The sequence below is a fragment of the Fusarium tjaetaba genome (assembly GCF_013396195.1).
Source record: "Fusarium tjaetaba strain NRRL 66243 chromosome Unknown NRRL66243_c0000219, whole genome shotgun sequence".
NCBI classification, from domain to species: Eukaryota; Fungi; Ascomycota; class Sordariomycetes; order Hypocreales; family Nectriaceae; genus Fusarium; species Fusarium tjaetaba.
Genome location: NW_023501415.1, coordinates 50,132 through 69,883, shown reverse-complemented (window position 1 = coordinate 69,883; position 19,752 = coordinate 50,132). Strand labels below are relative to the sequence as shown.

General features: G+C 50.2%; 5 protein-coding genes across 5 annotated transcripts; 2 read left to right on the top strand and 3 right to left on the bottom strand.

Moving 5' to 3' along the window:
* Positions 1 to 127: 127 nt before the first annotated feature.
* FTJAE_9644 (potassium channel beta subunit) lies at positions 128 to 1,353 on the bottom strand (the record flags this gene model as incomplete). The annotated part of the gene is made up of 4 exons (XM_037356586.1): positions 128 to 692; positions 853 to 959; positions 1,028 to 1,182; positions 1,236 to 1,353. 4 exons carry the CDS (start codon positions 1,351 to 1,353, stop codon positions 128 to 130), a joined length of 945 nt encoding a protein of 314 aa, XP_037203284.1.
* A 4,386-nt stretch (positions 1,354 to 5,739) lies between these two features.
* FTJAE_9643 (CK1 CK1 CK1-G kinase) lies at positions 5,740 to 7,221 on the top strand (the record flags this gene model as incomplete). The annotated part of the gene is made up of 3 exons (XM_037356585.1): positions 5,740 to 5,868; positions 5,935 to 6,004; positions 6,059 to 7,221. The coding sequence occupies 3 exons, from the start codon at positions 5,740 to 5,742 to the stop codon at positions 7,219 to 7,221; spliced, it is 1,362 nt and encodes a 453-aa protein (XP_037203283.1).
* A 1,048-nt stretch (positions 7,222 to 8,269) lies between these two features.
* On the bottom strand, positions 8,270 to 9,064 carry FTJAE_9642 (uncharacterized protein; the record flags this gene model as incomplete). Its single annotated transcript, XM_037356584.1, has 3 exons — positions 8,270 to 8,419; positions 8,479 to 8,784; positions 8,861 to 9,064. 3 exons carry the CDS (start codon positions 9,062 to 9,064, stop codon positions 8,270 to 8,272), a joined length of 660 nt encoding a protein of 219 aa, XP_037203282.1.
* Positions 9,065 to 9,627: 563 nt separating this feature from the next.
* FTJAE_9641 (SWR1-complex 4) lies at positions 9,628 to 11,508 on the top strand (the record flags this gene model as incomplete). Its single annotated transcript, XM_037356583.1, has 1 exon — positions 9,628 to 11,508. One exon carries the CDS (start codon positions 9,628 to 9,630, stop codon positions 11,506 to 11,508), a length of 1,881 nt encoding a protein of 626 aa, XP_037203281.1.
* A 41-nt stretch (positions 11,509 to 11,549) lies between these two features.
* On the bottom strand, positions 11,550 to 11,932 carry FTJAE_9640 (uncharacterized protein; the record flags this gene model as incomplete). Its single annotated transcript, XM_037356582.1, has 2 exons — positions 11,550 to 11,699; positions 11,756 to 11,932. 2 exons carry the CDS (start codon positions 11,930 to 11,932, stop codon positions 11,550 to 11,552), a joined length of 327 nt encoding a protein of 108 aa, XP_037203280.1.
* Between the last annotated feature and the right edge of the window lie 7,820 nt (positions 11,933 to 19,752).

The window sequence follows — 19,752 nt, the reverse complement described above, 5'->3', positions numbered from 1 at the left end:
TTGTTACGTACATACATACAAAGATAATTAGACTCAGCTGAGATTTAATCATTTCTTATGGGCAATAATGTTCCGATTTGTGAGTACGGCCATTGTGTGTATTGTCGCCATGGTCAAGTCAAGTTACTTAAAACCGCTCTACAACCTCAGGTGGTTTGTTGTTGAGAATCACATCAATCTCCTCCAAAATATCTGAAGTCAACTTCCTGACAGCAGCCACAGCTCTGACGTTCTCGTACACCTGCTCAGGACTGCTAGCGCCCGTTATAGCAGAGCTGACATTCTTATTGCTTAGTACCCAGGCCAGGGCGAGTTGGCTCTGTTTGAGACCAAGTCTGTCCGCGATAGGCTTCAGTTGGTTGACCTGCTCAATAATAGCCGTCCAGGTATCTTTCCCTGTTTGCTTCCAGAAACCGTTAACCCACTTGATCTCTTCGTTGGCGAAGCGAGAGTCGCCAGGAATGCCGTCACTATATTTTCCAGACAGGATGCCTTGGCGCATAGGTGAGAATACAGTCAGACCAAGACCAACTTCGCGATATAAGTGGGCATATTCCTGCTCTACCTTGACTCGATCCAGCATGTTGTAAGCTGGTTGCTCCATAATGGGGCCTATCAGACCCAGTTTGTCTGCATACCGCCACGCCTGTGCGATCTCATCGGCATTCCACATCGAAGTTCCCGTAGAAGGCCTGTCAGCCAAGTCAGTCAGTCAGTCAGATGCAGCTAGCCATCACGGGTGAAATGGTCGGGTTTACCTTTCCTTGATCTATAATGTGATTGAACGCACGAACGATCTCTTCCATGGGCGTTCGACGATCAGGCCTGTGAGCGTAAATGAGATCGACATACTCGAGATCCAACCGCTTGAGAGCACCATTAATCCCCTCGACAATGTGTTTTCTCGAAAGTCCCTTGTTGTTGACGGGGTTGTCTCCAAATGCCTCTCCCCAGTAGAGCTATACGGGGTTTCTTAGCATCATTACATGATGAACTATGCATCTATGGCACAAGTGCGGTGGGTTACCTTGGTAGAGACCACCAGGTCATTTCGTTTCCAACCAAACTTCTTGATAGCCTCGCCCATGACAATCTCGGATTCACCATTGGAGTATTCTTCGGCACAGTCAAAGAAGTTGACACCGCAGTCATAGGCGGCCTTCATGCATTCAAATGTACGTTCTGTAGAGCTAGTCAGTCAATGGCTCCGTGCGTCTGTCCCTTTGGATACTAACCTTTATCAATGTGGCCACCGTATGTCAGCCATCCTCCGAGGGAGATTGCAGATACCTGAAGACCTGAGCGGCCCAGGAAGCGATACTCCATCTCGGGGATATCTTCTGGCTTACCCATTGCCGTGGCTATGACTTGATGATGAGACTCTAGAAGGGGGGGGGCTAATTGTGATATACAGTATAGTGATAGTGTTGCAGTTTTCGGTGTCAGTGTAAGCCCATCTTGCGTCTTTGGCGGGATTTGGAGCTTTTTGTCATGTCATCAGTAATCAAGCTACAACCCTTTTAGGTAGACCGATACTGCCGACTGTCCTTCCTATTTCTGACAACTGTCACACGCGGGGTACCATTTGCCATGATTTCTTTTTGATGCTTGACTGTGAACTCAATTTCATAGAGTCGGAGCCAATACCTCGAACCATGCGACAACAAACAACACAGGCACAGCATTTTCTCAACAATCGACACCACTGATGGGATGATCTCATCCTTTCAAAAATACGTATATTCGCTCCTCATGACGTTGAACGTCGCTGTTGTGTCATGTCAATCAACTAATACTCACCCTAGTTACCCTATACCACTAAAACACCTCCCATTATCACGACGGCAATAGACATTCTTTGCTACTGATATAGGTAGCCGAAAATTGTCCCAGTGGCTTGAGCATTGGCATAGAACGGAGCTTATTACATCCGAAATACGGGGTCAAGAACCTGATGCCAGACCAGACGTTATTTCGTGAAACCCAGCTCTTACACGACAAGTTAAGAACTCCAACTAAACTTCATGGGTTATTAACTCGGCAATACTGCAAACCGAGTACAGTGGTGTCACACCCATGGTCAAGCTTTGATTCGATGGCAGTGATCGATGAGACAAATGATACAGCTTATGGCATACGCATGCCTGAAGCACACCCAAAGTGACAACTGAAATCAGGGAAATAAAGCTTTGAACTGGCAAGAATGAATGAATTTACCGTGTTCGAGATTATCATTGGCCAATCTTGAGCTGAAAGTACGAACGACAGTGAACATCTAGCTTCTAATTGGACCGAATTGAATTTATACATGTACCTATTGTTAGCGCTAGCTTGGCATTTCGGAGATTTCGCAGGGAAGAGGAAACCAAATCTCCGAGTGACGAGTGACACGCCTGTTTCTGGCACAGAGAAGAAGACAATAATTACATCGCTTGAAACAGGGAACATCGCTGATGACGAGGTTCTCTAATTTCAAAACCCAGGTTGTGTATTCTGAGTGGAATGCCAACGCCATACCTTACTTAGGACCTAGTTTGGCACTCAAACTATCGTAGGCATGAAGTAGTGACTGACGTCGTGACACTGAGGCTTCAAGAGGCGAACCCAGCCTCAAGCACGTAACACGATAATTCACTCTACTGAGCGCCCAAGGGGCCGTTGAACGAGCTTGGTGTGGCAAAGATTTACGCGTGCAGCGATTGCGTGCTGGCAACTGTGGCGAGTGTTGACTCGTAAGATAACCTGCGATTACTGAAAATCTACAGATACAGCTGACAGACTATGGACACAACAGATCGATAGCGCAGCAAGGGACACACGACACAGGAGAAAAGGGAGGTGGATGCATGTTGAGATCCGAGTTGACGAGGGCATAACAAGGGAAGAATTAGAGCCGCTTCTAGCGGGGACCCCTAGTCAAGATATCTCTCTTCTAGGCCAGGTGCTCTGTTGGGACTGGGGTAGCTAAGCAAACTTGCATTATGTATTTTGTGGTGACTTATTGGATATTTAATCTCACGATTGAGACCTTGCTCGAGAATCACATGGTGGAACATGGACACAAATACCCTTAACACCTATTCTCTGCAGAAGACCCCAAGAATACATTCATACAGAGTCTATTGCTTCGTATACGATAAATGAAGTGAGGCAAAATAAGACTGGAAATAAGGATTGGGAATTTGGACCGGATGGATGGGCAACGGAACTATTCCACCATGAGCCAAGTGCCATGGGTCAGTCCAATGATAGACGGGCGCTAGCAACGTCTGAACTCTTGGTGTGGCTTGTTGCGTCCCGTCGTGGATGCATGCTTTTCTTCAAAGTGTACACTAGCAATACCCTTTGGCAGGGAGAACGGTCGAATGAATCGCTAGGCTGGACTGTAATAGCAGGACAGAAGAATCTCAAACGAACGAACAGACCCGAAGCTTGAACCTTGATATCCACTAGACACATAGTCGAGGGTATCGGATCTTGCGGTCAAGGGCATTCATTAGTAGAAGCGCGGCATTTTGTTGATGCGTTACAACGAGGAGTCTTGCCTTGTGTTGTACATACACGAAATAGTGCCAAGCATACCCGTAGAAGCACATGTCCATATGTACGCATACACAAGGATGCACAAGCAAGACAAGCTCCCCATGCACAAGTCGTCGATCTATTTGCTATCTGGCCATGCTCGAAATTGGACTTCGTTTATTGACCGGCTGCAGGGTCTTGAGTAACAAAGGCCAGAAGCAGTTTCTCGCCGACAAGAACCTTGAATCTCAACATCCAAACCCAGTCGATAAAACCACAGACCAGATGATGGACAGCCAATGTTAAAGCAAGGTACCAGGCAGTACTTGACCAGAGGCTGGGAAATTGCCCCTGGGCCAAGGTAGAGTTTTGTACCCCGGCTCTGCCGTTGGGGCATCCCGAGTACTCCACTGTCTAGTGGCCAGCGCCGAGTCAAGTCTTTTCATTCATTCTGCTGTATGTAAGAGCACAGACGGACGCCCGGGGAGGTAGGGAGGAGTTGTACGGGACGAATGTCGTGATGAGTTCACATCGAAAGACTTTTGTTGTTGCAAGAGCGGACGGACGGTGTAAATGATTCGGTGACCAGTCCTCAAGACATCCAATCTCTATCAAGGCCTCATTGAAGCATCTGCTTCAGAAGCGAAGACGCATGAGCTTGAACAACTAGGGACTCACCGACACCTTGATGTCGACGGCTGCGTGTCACTCCCATTGGCATTGTGCAGGTGATGTCTTCAAGGCACTCGCTGGCAATAAACTTTTCATGCCTATTGTCTCTTGACCTGCGACTCGAGGTAGGATTGGATACGACTATCGTTGCTTTTTCACGCTTGGGAGCCAAACAATACCATTCATTGACTCAAGGGAAGGGAACTAGAGCTGCAAGAGAGGCTCACGGGAAGGGTTAAAAGAGAATCTAAACTCGAGTTGATTTAGACAACTTTTAAATCAAACCCTGCACAGTGCTACTATTGAAGAGTTTAAGGATAATACCTACATATTCTACTCTATGAAGCTTGAGTTTTGTATGGGCTGGAGCCCAGACGATGCTCACAGTGCTGAACCTCGAGCCTTAAAAACAACGGACACTCCTTACCTACTGAATCCGGCTGGTCTTGGTCTGGCCTAGACCCTCTGGAAGTCGGGGCTGGCAGCCAAATTGATTGTCGACTCCTGGTTGGCGTATGCTTTCAGGCCCCTTCGCTTGTTTCTGTAGCGTTTCCATGCCTGTGGCTGGGGGCCGGGGGCTCCCTAGCAGTGGAGTTGTCGCTGATTTCTTTGAGGTGAGGTGCCTGGGCTAGCCTGGCCTGGGCTTCTCGTTGGCTCAGGTCAGGTCAGGTCCGCGCTTGGGGGCCCGGGGGCAGGTGCTTCTACTCTCTCCCCGTCCCAGTCCCATCTCTTGCTTCTCTTTCCCCTTTCCCAAACTTGATCTCCCCATCAACGTTACCGACGTCGCCTTCGATCTCTCTTGGGGCTTTCCCCTTCGACCGCCTTTCCTTTCGACTCGAATCGATCGCCTCTGAGCTGCCTGATTCTATTCTTTTTTGGCATCTCTTCTTTTAATTGAGGTGAGTCAATTTGATTTTGACTTCGATTTCCTGGAGGTGGTCTGTTCAGCGTTGTTGTGGTCCCTCCGACAAGGAGACAGCTCCCGAGCCGTGGATATCGGGTTGGCGGCACAGTCTTGTTGTGTGCAGCACTTTGCCAATTCTTTCTGGCCAAACCGCTGCATTTCAATTCTCTCAGCATACTTGGACAGCATGCAACGCTTGATGGCTGCGTCGCCTCATTTCTTATACATACATTGCGCCTAAAAGGATCTTCTCGGGCGCCTTTAGGGGGTTCTACTGCGGCTGGCGGCTGTGCCCTTGGACTGGAGGTGTCTATTTTACCGCGCCTCCAATCAACATCCCAGTACCACGTCAACAGGACAGCCCAACTCTGTCAATTCATCGCCTCATCCTTCAGTCGTCCAACCGCGAGCAGCGCCACAGCTTCCGTTTCTTTTCCTTCTTCATACACTCGCGTGCATGCTGCATCGCCATCATCAGTTTCATCAAAACTAACCGCTGCCTTGCGCACATTCTTAGGCATAGTTTTATTGCACCAGTTTCGACATTGAGCACGAGTTACGCCCTTATCCTAACGACCGACCCTCCGGCATCTGTTTCGATATATTGCAGCGGTGGTCCTTTGACCGCCTTCGCCGCCTAAATGGCTTCGTCATCATCCAACGTGGTCGGTGTCCACTACCGAGTTGGCAAGAAGATTGGAGAGGGATCTTTTGGTGTAATTTTTGAAGGCACCAATTTGCTCAACAATCAGCAAGTCGCTATCAAGTTTGTCAGTACAGCAGTAGCCCGGCGTTTCTGCGCTGCCATTGTGTTGGCTTTTCTGACATCGTATTAGGAACCTCGCAAGAGTGATGCCCCCCAACTGCGAGATGAGTACCGGACTTACAAGATCCTTGTGGGCTGCCGTGAGAAGACCCGTTCCTAAACAGAGAAGTTCGCATGTGCTAATACCGATTCAGCTGGTATTCCGAATGTTTACTACTTCGGCCAGGAGGGTCTCCACAACATTCTCGTGATCGACTTGCTCGGTCCTTCCCTTGAGGATCTTTTTGATCACTGTGGCCGAAGGTTCTCTATTAAGACGGTTGTCATGGTTGCCAAGCAAATGCTTTCGAGGGTTCAGACCATTCACGAGAAGAATCTCATTTATCGCGATATCAAGCCCGACAACTTCCTCATTGGCCGCCCTGGCACCAAGGCTTCCAGCGTGATCCATGTGGTTGACTTCGGCATGGCCAAGCAGTACCGTGACCCGAAGACGAAGCAACATATCCCATACCGCGAGCGAAAGTCCCTTTCTGGAACTGCACGATACATGAGTATCAACACCCATCTTGGCCGTGAGCAGTCCCGCCGAGACGATCTCGAAGCTCTTGGTCATGTCTTCCTGTACTTTCTTCGAGGTGGTCTTCCTTGGCAGGGATTGAAGGCAGCCACCAACAAGCAGAAATATGAGAAGATTGGCGAGAAGAAGCAGACAACTGCTATCAAGGATCTCTGTGAGGGTTTTCCCGAGGAATTCTCCAAGTATCTGACGTATGTCCGAAATCTGGGGTTCGAAGACACTCCTGACTACGATTACCTCCGGGAGCTCTTCACGCAGGCTCTCAAGAACACTGGCGAGGTTGAGGATGGCGAGTATGACTGGATGAAGATTTCGAAGGATTCGGGAAAGGGATGGGATTCGAAGAACCACAGCGGCGCGTACCTCCACAACCCCAACGTGCGGCCTGGCCCCTCTCAGATGGAGCTGCACAGCGGCCACCGTCCCGGGAATACCACCTCTCACCAACAAGCACAAAACCTTACTGTCGGCCGTTTAAACGCCGCGCAACCCCCTCCTCCGTCTCCGATCAAGCAGATGGGCAAGCAGAGAGATCGGCCAAGCGCCCCCGGCGCCTTGTCAGCGCAGAGGGGGAGCGGGGTTGGGGGTCTTCGGGACATGACCACACCCACTGGCTCGACCCAGGCTCAGTTCCAGAACAGTGCCCAGAACCTGCCTCAGCAGCCGAGGACGTCCCAGCAAGGCCAGGCGACTCAGGCCGCCCAGGCTAGCGGCCAACAGGCCAATCCTCAGCCCAGTGGCTTCCAGAAGCTGATGAAGACCCTATGCTGTGGTTAAGCATACTCTGGTATACGGCTAAGAATTTTCTTTGTTTCTTCATTGCTGCGGCGTTGTGCATCAGGATCTGTATTGTGTCGACAGACTCCGGTTCAAGAGGATTGCCCGATTTACTCAGAACCGGGTCGTGGTTGATGGTTGGAATGCCCAGTTGAAGCTCAGTCCAGTTTATAGATGCATGAGGTGGTGGATGCCTAGGCACAGTTGAGCTTACCTCGACCGAGTTGGTTCGAGTCACGAACGAAGTCCATGCATCTTGGCCACCTTCAGAAGCGCACTGTTTGCGAACACGAACCCATCATCTCGGCATTATAGAGCCCTTTGGCCGCCTACGAACCGTTCTTGGGAGTCGATATACTTGCATGACACTCCTTGGACCGGAAGCAGATCTCGTTTGGGATTACGGCGGAGGGCACTCCTTTCTCTTGCCTGACAAACCATTACGAAATATATTAAAACCACGTTTAATCTTCAGCGCAGCGCAGCAAGGCGCAAGGAGACGGTGCAGGGCAGCATTTCTGGGTTTGTTTGGGTTGTTTCTTCTCCTTTTTCTTATGACGCTGTCCATAATAACTTTGTGTAATCGCTCACGAGACGAAAGCCATCATCGGCGTGCCTGATGGCACCCAGTCTTGCCTGGTGTAGATGGAGAGATCATCTAGCGTGGGGATGAGTTTGAGGTTTACAGGCTTGGTGATTTGTTGTGAAACGAAGATAGAGCACTATAGGGAGTTCTCGTTCTTTTGGCAATTTTATAATGGGAAAAGAAAAAAAGGCGTCGCCATCTTTATCACAGTTCTCAGTTCCACTCTTTCGAGTATTCATTTGAGTAAACCTTTCAAACATCATCATGTGCATGTAACATTACACGGCCATCTTCTATGAAAGATGACCTCCCCGCTGTGGCTTGGATGCCCAACGATCTCTTTTATCCTTTTCTTGTGCGCAATCCATCGACAACCGACCCAATGAACGACAGTTGGCTCTTCCTGGACCACTGAAACCCAAGACTCAACTCGCAAACGAAAAAAATGATCGACCAATCACTCTAGGTGAGCTTCTGCTTGATGAAGAATGATCGAAGGTGGGAAAGCTGCCAGGTGCAGGTGATGCCAAGCACGATGAGCTGGATGATGATCCATCGAATGACACGGGCGTTTGTAGACTCGGATTGATCTCGGAACTCGGCCTCTCGTTCCTGTGCACGCATAGTTAGTTACTGCTCTCATCAAAAAACATGTTTACGGTCGCACATACACGCTGGAATACTTGTTCTCTGCGGATATCAGCAAGACGAGCATTGAGGTCTTTGACACGTGATGTGATATCCTGGATCTTTCCCTTATCGCTGCTCTCGATTTGATTGGTCTCACCAATAACCAAGTCTAGAGTCAACTTGATGCCGCCGTTGGGGTTCTTGGCGGAGAGCCACGAAGTGCGGCCAGAGCTGGACGAAGGGGTGAAGCAGATCTTGTGGTCGCCAGCATCGGCGGCAGAGAAGGTAAAGCGGCCAGAAGCAGCGCCGCGCTGAGAAACGACGCGGTGATCATTGTCGAATATTTCCTGTGAGCTACTCTTAGTAAAAGTTCGAGAGAGACAGTGCGACATGCTTGTGGACAGCTGTCCATGAAAAACATACGTCGACGTTGATGTAGATGCTGATGCCGTCATGCTTTACCCAGGCTGATACTCGGTCATCCCACTCCTCAGCAGTGTAATGTCCAACGACAAGTGTATCCTTGGGCAACTCCTCGTAAAAACATCTGGGGGTTGTGCCGTCAATGAAGAAGTGCAGCGCATTCGCAGCGGCGCTGAGCGACAGGAGAGGAAGTAGGAATTTCATGATGGCGACGGCTACAGGACTGATGTCCTTGGGGAAATTGCACGGGTCGGGTTATTGGCAGGTCCTTGAAGAAAAGTGTCGTTGATGGGAACAGAGAACGATCTGATAACGTGACAAGGTCCAATGCTTGAAGTTGTTGTAGCTGTTCCCCCCTTTGGCTCTGCTTCGACGTTGGCGCCCGCGAAGCTGCCACGTTCAATGATCGGCTTTGGGGCCAGGGGGTGATCTAGCACTGTCACGTGCAGATAGCGCAACCCGTTCCAGATTCTGATCCTGGGCAAAGGCGGCGCATCCTACCATGTAATCCCAAGCAGTTACTCCGTGCTCCGAATTAATTCAAGTCAACGCCAAATTTTCAGACGCGTCAACCAACACCAGCGGTTCGATCTCCACAAAGAGCATCAATAAACGAAATACGGACCGATGAATTATTGTTAGGAGTGGACCCCGTGCTTGAATTTGACGACTTTGGTGATGGAAGCTCGAGTCTAAAGGATTATTTGGACCAGTTATACTTGTCCTTCTTTCTTTCCGACAACCTATCTCCGCGAAAAACCTGCACGATGACCTCTTCCGACGTTCGTGATGTGCTAAACCTGGGTGATGGCGTATCAGGTCCGAGGCTGAGCAAGAAGCAAAAGATTGCTGCACCAAGGCCAAACTTGAAGGGTTTGGCTCGTGAGGTACACAATCTGGGGGGCGATAACCCTATTGCTATTGTCCCTGAAGTCACACATTTCAAGAAGCGACGCTTTGCAAGTCGCAAACCTGCAGCGAGATGGGAGATGCGATCGTTCAAAAACTCGGCGCGTACGGATTCGGATTTCACTTTGCGGCACTGGAGGAGGAAGGATGAGAAGCAAGATGGTAGCGACGTATCACCGGAACAGACGAGCCAAGGAGAACAGCCACAACTATTCAGAGATGGAACAGAGGACTCTGCGTTTGCAAAATACAACGTGCAGGTTTCAGTCCCGCAGTATAGCGAAGGCCAGTACCAGCAGTCATTACAACACAATGACTGGACCAAGGAGGAAACGGATTACTTGCTTGAGTTGGCGCGCGACTTTGACCTTCGATGGCCTCTGATCTGGGACCGCTACGAATGGAATCCTCCCGCGACGAACGGAGAGGCTGATGCCGATGGTGATGAGAGCAAGGCCATCGTTCCAGCAACAAGGCCACGTTCTCTGGAAGACCTCAAAGCAAGATACTACGAAGTCGCCTCCAAGATGATGGCAGCGCAAAAGCCTGTGCAGTACATGACACAGCCCGAATTCTCTTTGCATGAACTCATGGCGCATTTTAATCCACAGCAAGAGAAGTTAAGAAAGGAGTTTGCGCTCAACGCCTTGACCCGGTCGCGCGAAGAAGCTCGTGAAGAGGAATCGCTCTTGCTGGAGATTAAGCGTATTCTGGCACGTAGTGAGCGGTTCAATGAAGAGCGTCGCGAGTTGTATAATCGTCTCGATTATCCTCGGGCGGACACTGATATCAACGCCTTCAAATCTTCTGCTGGCTTGCAGAACCTTCTTCAAAACCTAATGACCGCCGACAAATCCAAGAAGCGCAAGTCGTTGATGCCTGGCGATGGTACCAGCCCTTCTGGCACCGCACCGCCGCAAACGGCGGCTGCTGCATCTACCGCAGCAACCGCCACCGCCGCAGCGCAAGAGGCTGGGAGGCGGGAAAGCACAGCTGCATCCACAGGGCCTCGCGATTCAACTGGACCTGCGGCTACACCGACAGCTTCGAACAACAAAAAGGGTCAGCAACAGCAACAACAGGAGCGCCGTAAGCTTTCAACACAGGAGGAGCTATTGTACGGTGTGACACATCATGATCGATTAGGCTCTGGACCGACTTTCCGAACCGAGAGAATCAATAAACTGTTCTCGCACAAGTCTAATCAGCAACAGAACCGCATCACAAATGTTCTCAACGAACTGGACGTGCCTAACAAACTTGCCATGCCCACCGCGGCTACGACACATCAGTACGAACAGCTCCTTGCGGCTGTCAATAGTCTGCTTGATGCCCGCAAGGTATCTGACAAGCTTGATGCCGAGATCAAAGTTGAACAGGCCAAAAAAGCAGAACGGCAAAAGGCTATGGCTCCCCCTGAATCTGATTCCACCGTCGAAAAGGACAAAGCAGACCAGGAAACAGGGGCCGGCATCAACTCAGAGGCAGAAGATGCTACTGGAGCGACCGCCGGGAAAGCAGATGGCGACGTCACATCTGCACCTGGAGATGCAAACAGGGATGCCTCAGAAACGACAGCCCCTACTATTGAGGCCTCGGACGCCTCGAGCAAAGAAACAGAACTGCTCAATGAAAACGACAAGAACGGGCGTCCTGGTAGCAGCGGTGCCGCGCACAAGAGAAGTGCCAGCGTTCTGAGTAGTGTCAGCGACAAGAGCAACAAAAGACAGAAGAAGTAGGGCAATGCACATGTATCCTCAAAGTACCACGGTACATGGCTCTACGCGCCAGTGACTTGCTGCAGGCAACGCTCCTGCAGGAATACAGGCATCTCTGCACCGACCTGATGGCTAGATCTGCCAGGGCCGGCAGTTGTTGGTTCGAGATATGTCAAAGCACGGATAAGGGCTCCAGCGAGACAGGGTTGCACCTAATTTTGGATTATCTGAGATGGGAGACGCCTAGAGGCCAGGACGTTATACAAACCATCCCTTCAACATATCTTTGCTGTGGTGTAGCGCCGCCTGTGGAGCCAAGCTGTGTGACTGTTCGAGACATTGCATAACCCATAGTCCAGATGTGCACCTTTTGAGGAGGAACCTGGGGTGTGGGCACATGGGCGTCTCGGCCACGTGGGGGAGGAATGATATTGCATCTGCGCATTGTGCTTGCAAACAAGTGCTTCTTCGAAGGACGGACTTGAAACGGCCAGGGATCCGCGCCATTAAAGCATACCGCGAGAGATACAATGGGCGCTAGGGAACATGATAAACAGTAGGAATGAGGTTGTGTTGAAGAACATGCAGCTCATCGGCGGCTACAGTGAGGCTGCATCCTAATTTAGCAACATGTTCCTATTATTATAACTCCAGCTCCCTGGACAGCGACCCGTGTCCCTGGTAAAAGACGACCCCTAGGGCAGACACGATACATGAACGACCAGGGCGTGTAGGCCATCCAACGCCTTGGGCCCGCATGACTTACATACGACATGCTTACTGTCGACCCTCGACTTGCCTAAACGGGCCCAGGAGCGCCAATCGAGTGGCTCAGATCGACTGAGATAGTGCTGCCGCTCCTCTGCAACCTGGCTCTTTGGCGCCGGAGACAAGTGGATGATGATGTTGATGATGGGGTGTGTCTCCGGAAAAGGAGAGTGTGCATGGTCTCTAGATCACAGGAACCTCGTCGAGCAAGGGCCAGCGCTCGCGAAAGATGAAGTCATCTCGAGCGAGACGCCCAGTGTTATACATACATACTTGCATGCTGCATGTTGTGGTCGGGCGTCTATGGTCCAAGAATAGACTCAACTCGTGGCATCCCGACATGCAGGTATGATGATTCGCATCGAAATATCTGATCTAAGATTAGATTGACCCCTGTTAAGCGCCAAGATCTTGGTGATTCTGGAAAGCAGCGAAATAGGATGCGACGCGAGGCCGGCGCTTAGCTGGCGGCTAGCTGTGGACGTATGAAGCATTATTGGACACTGAGCACGTGGAGTTGGCATAGAATCGCTGCCGATGTATTTTTAGATGAAACAAGTGTTGTATAATTAGAAATTCACTTGTCGGGATATATTAAATGGTTCATGACTTGCTTCGTGGTGTTGAGGCTCTTTGAGTGACGTCTTGAGCATCCATCTACACAACACATGATTGGCTGTTGTAATATGCCGGTTCCTCATGGTGCAGCCTGTCATGGAAGCAGGGTCTCCGATAAGTACTGAAGACCCAGGCAATTTGAACATATAATTCAGGTATTATAGGGCTGATTTACGTGCCTCTACACATGATGGCGCTGGAGCACGCCCAGGCATCAAGTCGAGAAGAGACAAGACCAAACAAACATCAGCGTTAGTCCGGGGGTGGCCTCGACGTCCTACTGAATGTTGTCTCCTTTCTCTATGTCTTTCCAGCAGGGATATATCGATGCATTCGGATAAGAGGCGAGAACGCGTGCTATTCAGTGCGCTACCGGCCAACATCATGCATCTCGCATCATATGCGCCGCCGCGGCGTGATGCTACAAAGGACAACGCAGAAGACAGTATTCGGTGCACGATTGTGGCAGAGTGGCATATTTCAAGATAAGGCTTCATAGAGGCCACATCCGATCCAACAAACCCATCGCTAACAAACCATTCAAGGGCTAGGTATCCATGGACTTGGCAAAGCATTACGTGAAAGAAGGGGTTGGCTTCCGCCTTGTTGGTCTTCCGGGATCTCATAGTATGCCGTTGACTGTTTGCGGCTTGGCTCCAACGTGTACACACAATCACGCCACGCTTGATCATGATAGTTACTTCAATTGCACATCTTCCGCGGACGCCGGCGGTACATACTCTCGAGGACGTTTGTGTCGAAACAACAAAGCGCCTAAGCACAGATCTTGATTCCAACAGCCAAGGTCGGGTTTCCTAAATTCTGACTCGAGCTCAGAAGTAATGTCTTCCTTGGGCAGTGTTGAGTGTTGATGGACTAGAATGCAACTCGGCAGTCAACTACACTTCGGCACGCCTTTAGAACCATATTGGCAACGAGAACAGCCCCAGTGCTCGCTATGTTCCGGGCTGGTTACATAAAAGAAAGGGAAAAAAGTTAACATGCCGTATAACATGCAATGATCGCCAACAATACTATCTTTCCAGCCACAGGTTGAGCATACCTATCATATTACCCGCAAGGGTAGTATTCGGACCCGCTGACGGAGTTATTTTTGCCATGCAATGGATGGATGCTCCTTTGGCCTTATCGTGCTGATCAACCACTAAACCTCTGGCCTGCTCTGCCCATGGATCAGATTGGATGAATCACCTCGAAACTGTTTCGCATCATGAGAGAAACTTGGCGAAAATGTGACCTGGAGTGAACACCTTGCTGATTGTCCGAGGTTTGCCAAAACCCCTTGTCAATGGGATGAAGTAGGTGAGTGGAATACGATGCCAGAAACTACCCTCCGCTTCCCCGCGCTTTCATTTCGAAAGTTGCAGCACCGCTGTTGTGAGGTCGCAACCAACACGGCGGTGTGCCTAGGAGAAGACAGAGTGCAGTAATATAGAGCTGGCTATTACCTGCTTGGCCATGGGTTTGGAGATAGAGGCGCTAAAATTCCATCATTCCGTTCTTGGGGCATTAGCTGTCTGCTGTGACAATTTTAGTCACGACGGGCCAGCCCCTTGTCTTCAATAAAGAGCCAATCACAGGTAGGAACCGGCTTGTTTCCATCACAGTGAACAAGGAATAGCTGATAGCGTCCCTGGCCATTGGCGGCACAGGAGTCAAAACGCACAATAGGTGAGTTAGATACTGCAGCTAGATTGAGGCGTGGCAAGCACTGATTTAGATCTGGCCCCAAGCGAAATGTGATGCGTGCACTGAAAGGTCAGGCAGGGAGTTTAGCATTGTTGGTCAATGATGTTCTGCTGGCGGAGAGCAACAAAGACAAGAATAGGAACATCGGCAATCGATGAGCCAATCAAATTCTTCTAGTCTGGGGCATCATGCCGTTAACCATGACGTGAAATGTGACCAGGCATTCGAACTCAACTAACGGCGCGCAGATATTGAAATGTGACAGAGTCCAGGGCCCATGCTGGCTCGCCAGCTGAGACTGAGGATGCTCTCCAGGAATGGGCTGTTTTGAGGGATGCATGCCGGTGCCCTTTTGCGCTTAAGATATTTTTGGTGCTGCTTCAGTTGGGTCGGAATCAAGTTGCGTGGCCACTCATCGCTGACAGAATACGGGCGTGCGAGATCCAGCTGAGCAACTCTCTTGGACATTCAGGAAAGGCCCCAGTATCTAAGAGGGTTATGAGTGTTGGATGAGGCCGCCAAACAAGGGTGACCTCCTGCCTCCCCACACAAATGTATCAACTGTAGAAGTGATTTGAGCTAGACGCAGGACCAGCTTCAATTATGCCAGGAACGGACTGGTATATGATACTGGCATACCCCATAGCACATATGTACGCCCGAGCTGTCATTGCGCGTCTCAGTAGGTAGATTATATCATATAGAAAGCTCAATATCCTGTCTGGCTCGCGCATGTCATTCCCAAGCATCAATCGGCTCACACGGATTGAGGGTGTCCAAAGTCTGTCCGGTAAATTGGAGACTGGGCTAGGTCCTGGCACAGCCGCGGACGGCGGCGATTGTCCGCACGAGACAGGTCTTAGCGTGTTAGACGCGGCGTTAATGGCTCTGTCTCGCCTAAGGTGCCTGGACAGCCACATCCTTGCAAATGCCCTGATCTGGTTCCCGATAGAAGCTGCTCATTGGCCGTTAGGGCGAGGAGGCGCACAGTCCCGACACCACATCCGCCGACATGCGGTGGACGGTATAATAAAGATTTGTGGTTGGTTCGGGAGACACAGTTCGCTTTTCGAAGCCGGTGTTGTTCAAAGTCCAGTGATGTGTACAGAGAAAGGCCTCTCTGATCTCTCACCAGGCGAAAGTGGCCGAGAGAGAGGACAAACAAGCCCATAACGAGATTCAGGAGATCGGAAAGCCGTGGTATAGCGACAAACTTGACTGCCTTACGGATACGTACATTACAGTTAACTACTGGACTGGACTGAAGCTGAAGTTCAGTTGGACGACAAGTGGAGTAGCATCTGGTGTGGTTGCCAGTGCCGCGGCAAGAGCGAACGGGGCGCCGATATTCTCCACCCAACCAACCGTACCACAGGGAAGGGGCCCGTCAGGTTAAGTTTTTGAGGCTAACTTCAAGGGTACTAGCGCTGTTTCCCAGTTAGGTTGGCAGTTCGTCGTCGTTTTGAGACTGTACGAGAAAAGCAGGTGCCAGTTCCTCCTACTAAGGTATATAGGCAATTTGTATACCATTACTTAGAAGTTCGCAAAAGGCTAACTTACCTTGTGCCCTGGAGTTGGGCTTTAGTAGGAGTACAGTAGAATCAACCAAGGTAGGTAGAGAGAAGGAATATCATACTTAGCTTGACGAAGAGAAGTGTCTTGCGATTATTTTAAGTAAATAAATAAATATATAATGAGAATGCTTACATTGAACTCCAGGCGCAATAAGCATACATTAGTAAGGTATCTATCATATATGGCGTCATCAGCAATTATACGTTTTCACAGAAGAGTATTCACTCGAAGGCATGGCACTCATAGAGATCCATGGATATCTAATACAATAGAACTCGTCAAGAAAGCGAGATTACATCAGAAGATAATCAATGATATGCGCTAAAGGATAGCTCCTGTGGGCACGAAGGATTCAGGAAGACAGCTAGCAGCTCTAGTTTGCTCGGTTAGGCTTGTTTGGAGAGTCGCGCGACTAGGTTGGCGTCAGTTACGGATTACAGGAGTCCAACACGAAGTTTTATCTTGCTAGGCTTGTATGCATCCTTCCCTCCCTAGGCAGATATTTCTCTCTAGAGTTGATCTCTTTGGAGGTATACAAGGGTCGCCCATTGGATCCGGGAGTATTACCCCAAGGACGATCCTGGTGCGGGTACTGTACACGCTTGGGGCTGTTGCCGCGTAGGAGCCATCTGACTGGACTGCTGTTATCGAGTGAGGTGAAGTGCTTCTGTCAGAGATCGGCCGGCAGCGGATGGTACTCCTTGATTCAAACCCAAGGTCTGGGGTTTGGCGGCGGCGCCGACAGTGTTATGGGTGGTGATGAGGATAATGGAGCAGGAAGAAAAGCTTGTGAAAGGCACATCGCGAGGTGGAGTGCCATGCCAAGAGGCGTAAATTTAGGTGATTGATGTGCAGTGGCAGTGGATGGGTGCTCGCGGCACAGTCTTCTGAGTGCTATCATTGTCGCGCGTGAGATAGACGAGATGACTCAGATAATTGAAACGACCAACAACTAACAACCTCCCTAGGAACGGTAATTACTAAATTACCATATCCTAGAAGTTGATTCGGGCATAACTCTAGTCTCTCAGAACGATAGATTCAAATTTCCAAGTCATCTTCCATTTGTAGCATACTCTCGACTTTATCTCGTCTAATGCGCTTACACAATTCGGCATTGCTTGTGTCTATGCTATTCTAGAGATACGATATTGCGAAGTTCGCTTTTCAAAGCCGCCCAACCTGAAGAAAGACCGCGGCAGAGCAACGCGCGGTGCGGTCCTCGATCCGCACCCGAGGGTGTCTGGCTAAACACACACCGCACTAAGCGTAGAGGAGCCTGTTAGCGGCCCTTGTCACTTCTCGACTCTACCTAACCTAGTCTCTGGGCGGTCGAGGGCGTCGTCGTCGTCCCCCAGCCAGTCGCGCGGCCCCATGGCGACAGTTGAAAAGCGCCCAGTGAAAGTGTGAGCGCGCCAGAAGGATCAATAGTGCGAGAGGAGTGCAGCGCGAGAGTCGAGTTGAAGATGAAAGGACTCACTCTGAGGATGCTGAACGCTCTGCATACCTGCAGGCGATACGCCAACGCAAGCGACAATACCAATTGCAGTGAAGAATGAAACAGGAAGTGCAAGTAGTTGATCGGAAAGGACGGTGGTATTTCAGGGCGGAGAGATTCCGTACTCAGGACCTTAAATTGTGCGTGTTGGTTGATATGGATGATGAATGGATGGATGGATGAACAGACAGATAGAGTACGGGTCTGTCTCATCCAGGGTTATGGCTGGAGATGGGTTTCCAACCTTTGGATCCATCACAAAAAACTTCTTCTGATTCTGGGCGATGGAGGCATTAATTGATTTACTAGGAGGATCGTCCTCGACCGGGTAGTGACGTGATATGCCCGATCAAAATTGGGGACGGACAGCATTGCGTAGGTATCGGGCTGAATTCGAGGTTGAGAATGAGGTTGAGGTTGCTCAGACCCTTTAGGTTGAGGCGAGCAGAGCAATCCCTCCGCGACCAACTCAGACCGACCAGGCTAGCCAGGGTACGCACTTTACCGTACTCTGCAGTTCCGGCGCAGGTACCTTTGGGGCCGTAGGTACTTGAGGTCTTGTAGACGAGGTACCCGATGCCGACCGCACCCAGTAGGCGAGTGACGCCGTATGAAGCGCCACGCCGCCGCGACTTCGGAGGAGTTGGACACTCAAGCATACAAGCAAGATATGGACAATTGGTGTTTCTTTGGTTTTCAGAGAATGGCTTTGTTGGCAGATACGAGCTTTAATGATGTATTGGCTAGAAATGAGAAGTGCTGGCTGTCTGCGTCTCGTCATGGACAAAAACTCCCACCATGGATCCTCATCATACCAGAGATCATATTAGCCGCATCCAAAGCAAACACGCACTGAAACCTGCTCCATTCACTCGTTCGGTGAAAGACTAGAGCAGCCAACTGATGAGCCCATGGAGGGAGGATACTGCACATCACTGTACATACTGGTAGTTTTTTTAGTTCAAGTGGCTGTTGGAATCTATCCTGCCAAGTTATACGACCACCATCAAAGTCCATCAAAGTCCATCAATCACCAGCAGCACGAGGCCACAATGCACCAGCACCAAGCACCAACACCCAAATGCTAACAATCCAATACATACACTAACTACTACGGATACTACAGTACATACTCCTACTACCGCGCGCCCCGGCTACTGTAACTTAGCTTGCCCTCCCACGTCTACTCCACTCTTCTTCATGGGTCCATTTCCACGTCAAGGGTCCCCCCTGGCCCCCAGTCTCCTGATTCATCCACCCCCTAATTAGTGAGGGTGCGGTGTGAGCATTCGAGGTGTGGGATGTTGTGCTTTTTCTTCTTACAGCGAAAGTTCTGTTTCGAGTCTCAAACTCCACAAGGCTCTCTTTCTCTCTCCCGAGTTACCGCACTGCAATTCAATTCACATAACCTCAATTCAAACAGAGTCGGCCTGTTAATTATCCTCTTCTCAAGTGATGAACTAGTGGATCGATGTGGCTAACACGAGATGAAACAAATCTGGACTTCTGGTGTTACTCGAATCTAAAGTGAATCTCTCTGTCTATTTGTCCCCTTGCTTGTCTTGTCTGGCCATGCTCCCAAGACTGTCAGTCACCGTTTAATGTCCCTGTCATTGCCGCCGTCTCTCTCTTAGCTTGACATGACTTGACTTGACATGACTTCGACTTGAGCCTGGCTTCTATTCTAGCTTTCGTCTCCTCGTGTTGCTGGCTCCTCTTACTGTTAGAGACCCTGCACTTGTCCCTCTCTATCATATCCTACCCGGGTTCCCACACCCTCACTTCATCTTGGATCTCATTCTAATCTCGATCCTTCTCTTCCTTTTCCTCTTCCTCTTCCCTCTTCATTGTTCAGTCTTTTTGACTTCGACACTTCCCCTCCCCTCCACCTAATCTCAAGGAACCCCCTCCCTCCCTTTCTCCTCTCCCGTCCCGCCAGGCCAGTCCAGGCCTGACTGATCTGAGCTCCCCGCCACGAACACCCCCAGCCAGGCTCTTTTTTTTTCTCCTTCCGCCGATTACAGACGCTCTTCAAGTGTTAATCGCGCGTCAAAAACCTACCGACGCCCCAAGCGCCGTGACTCTCGTCATTTCCA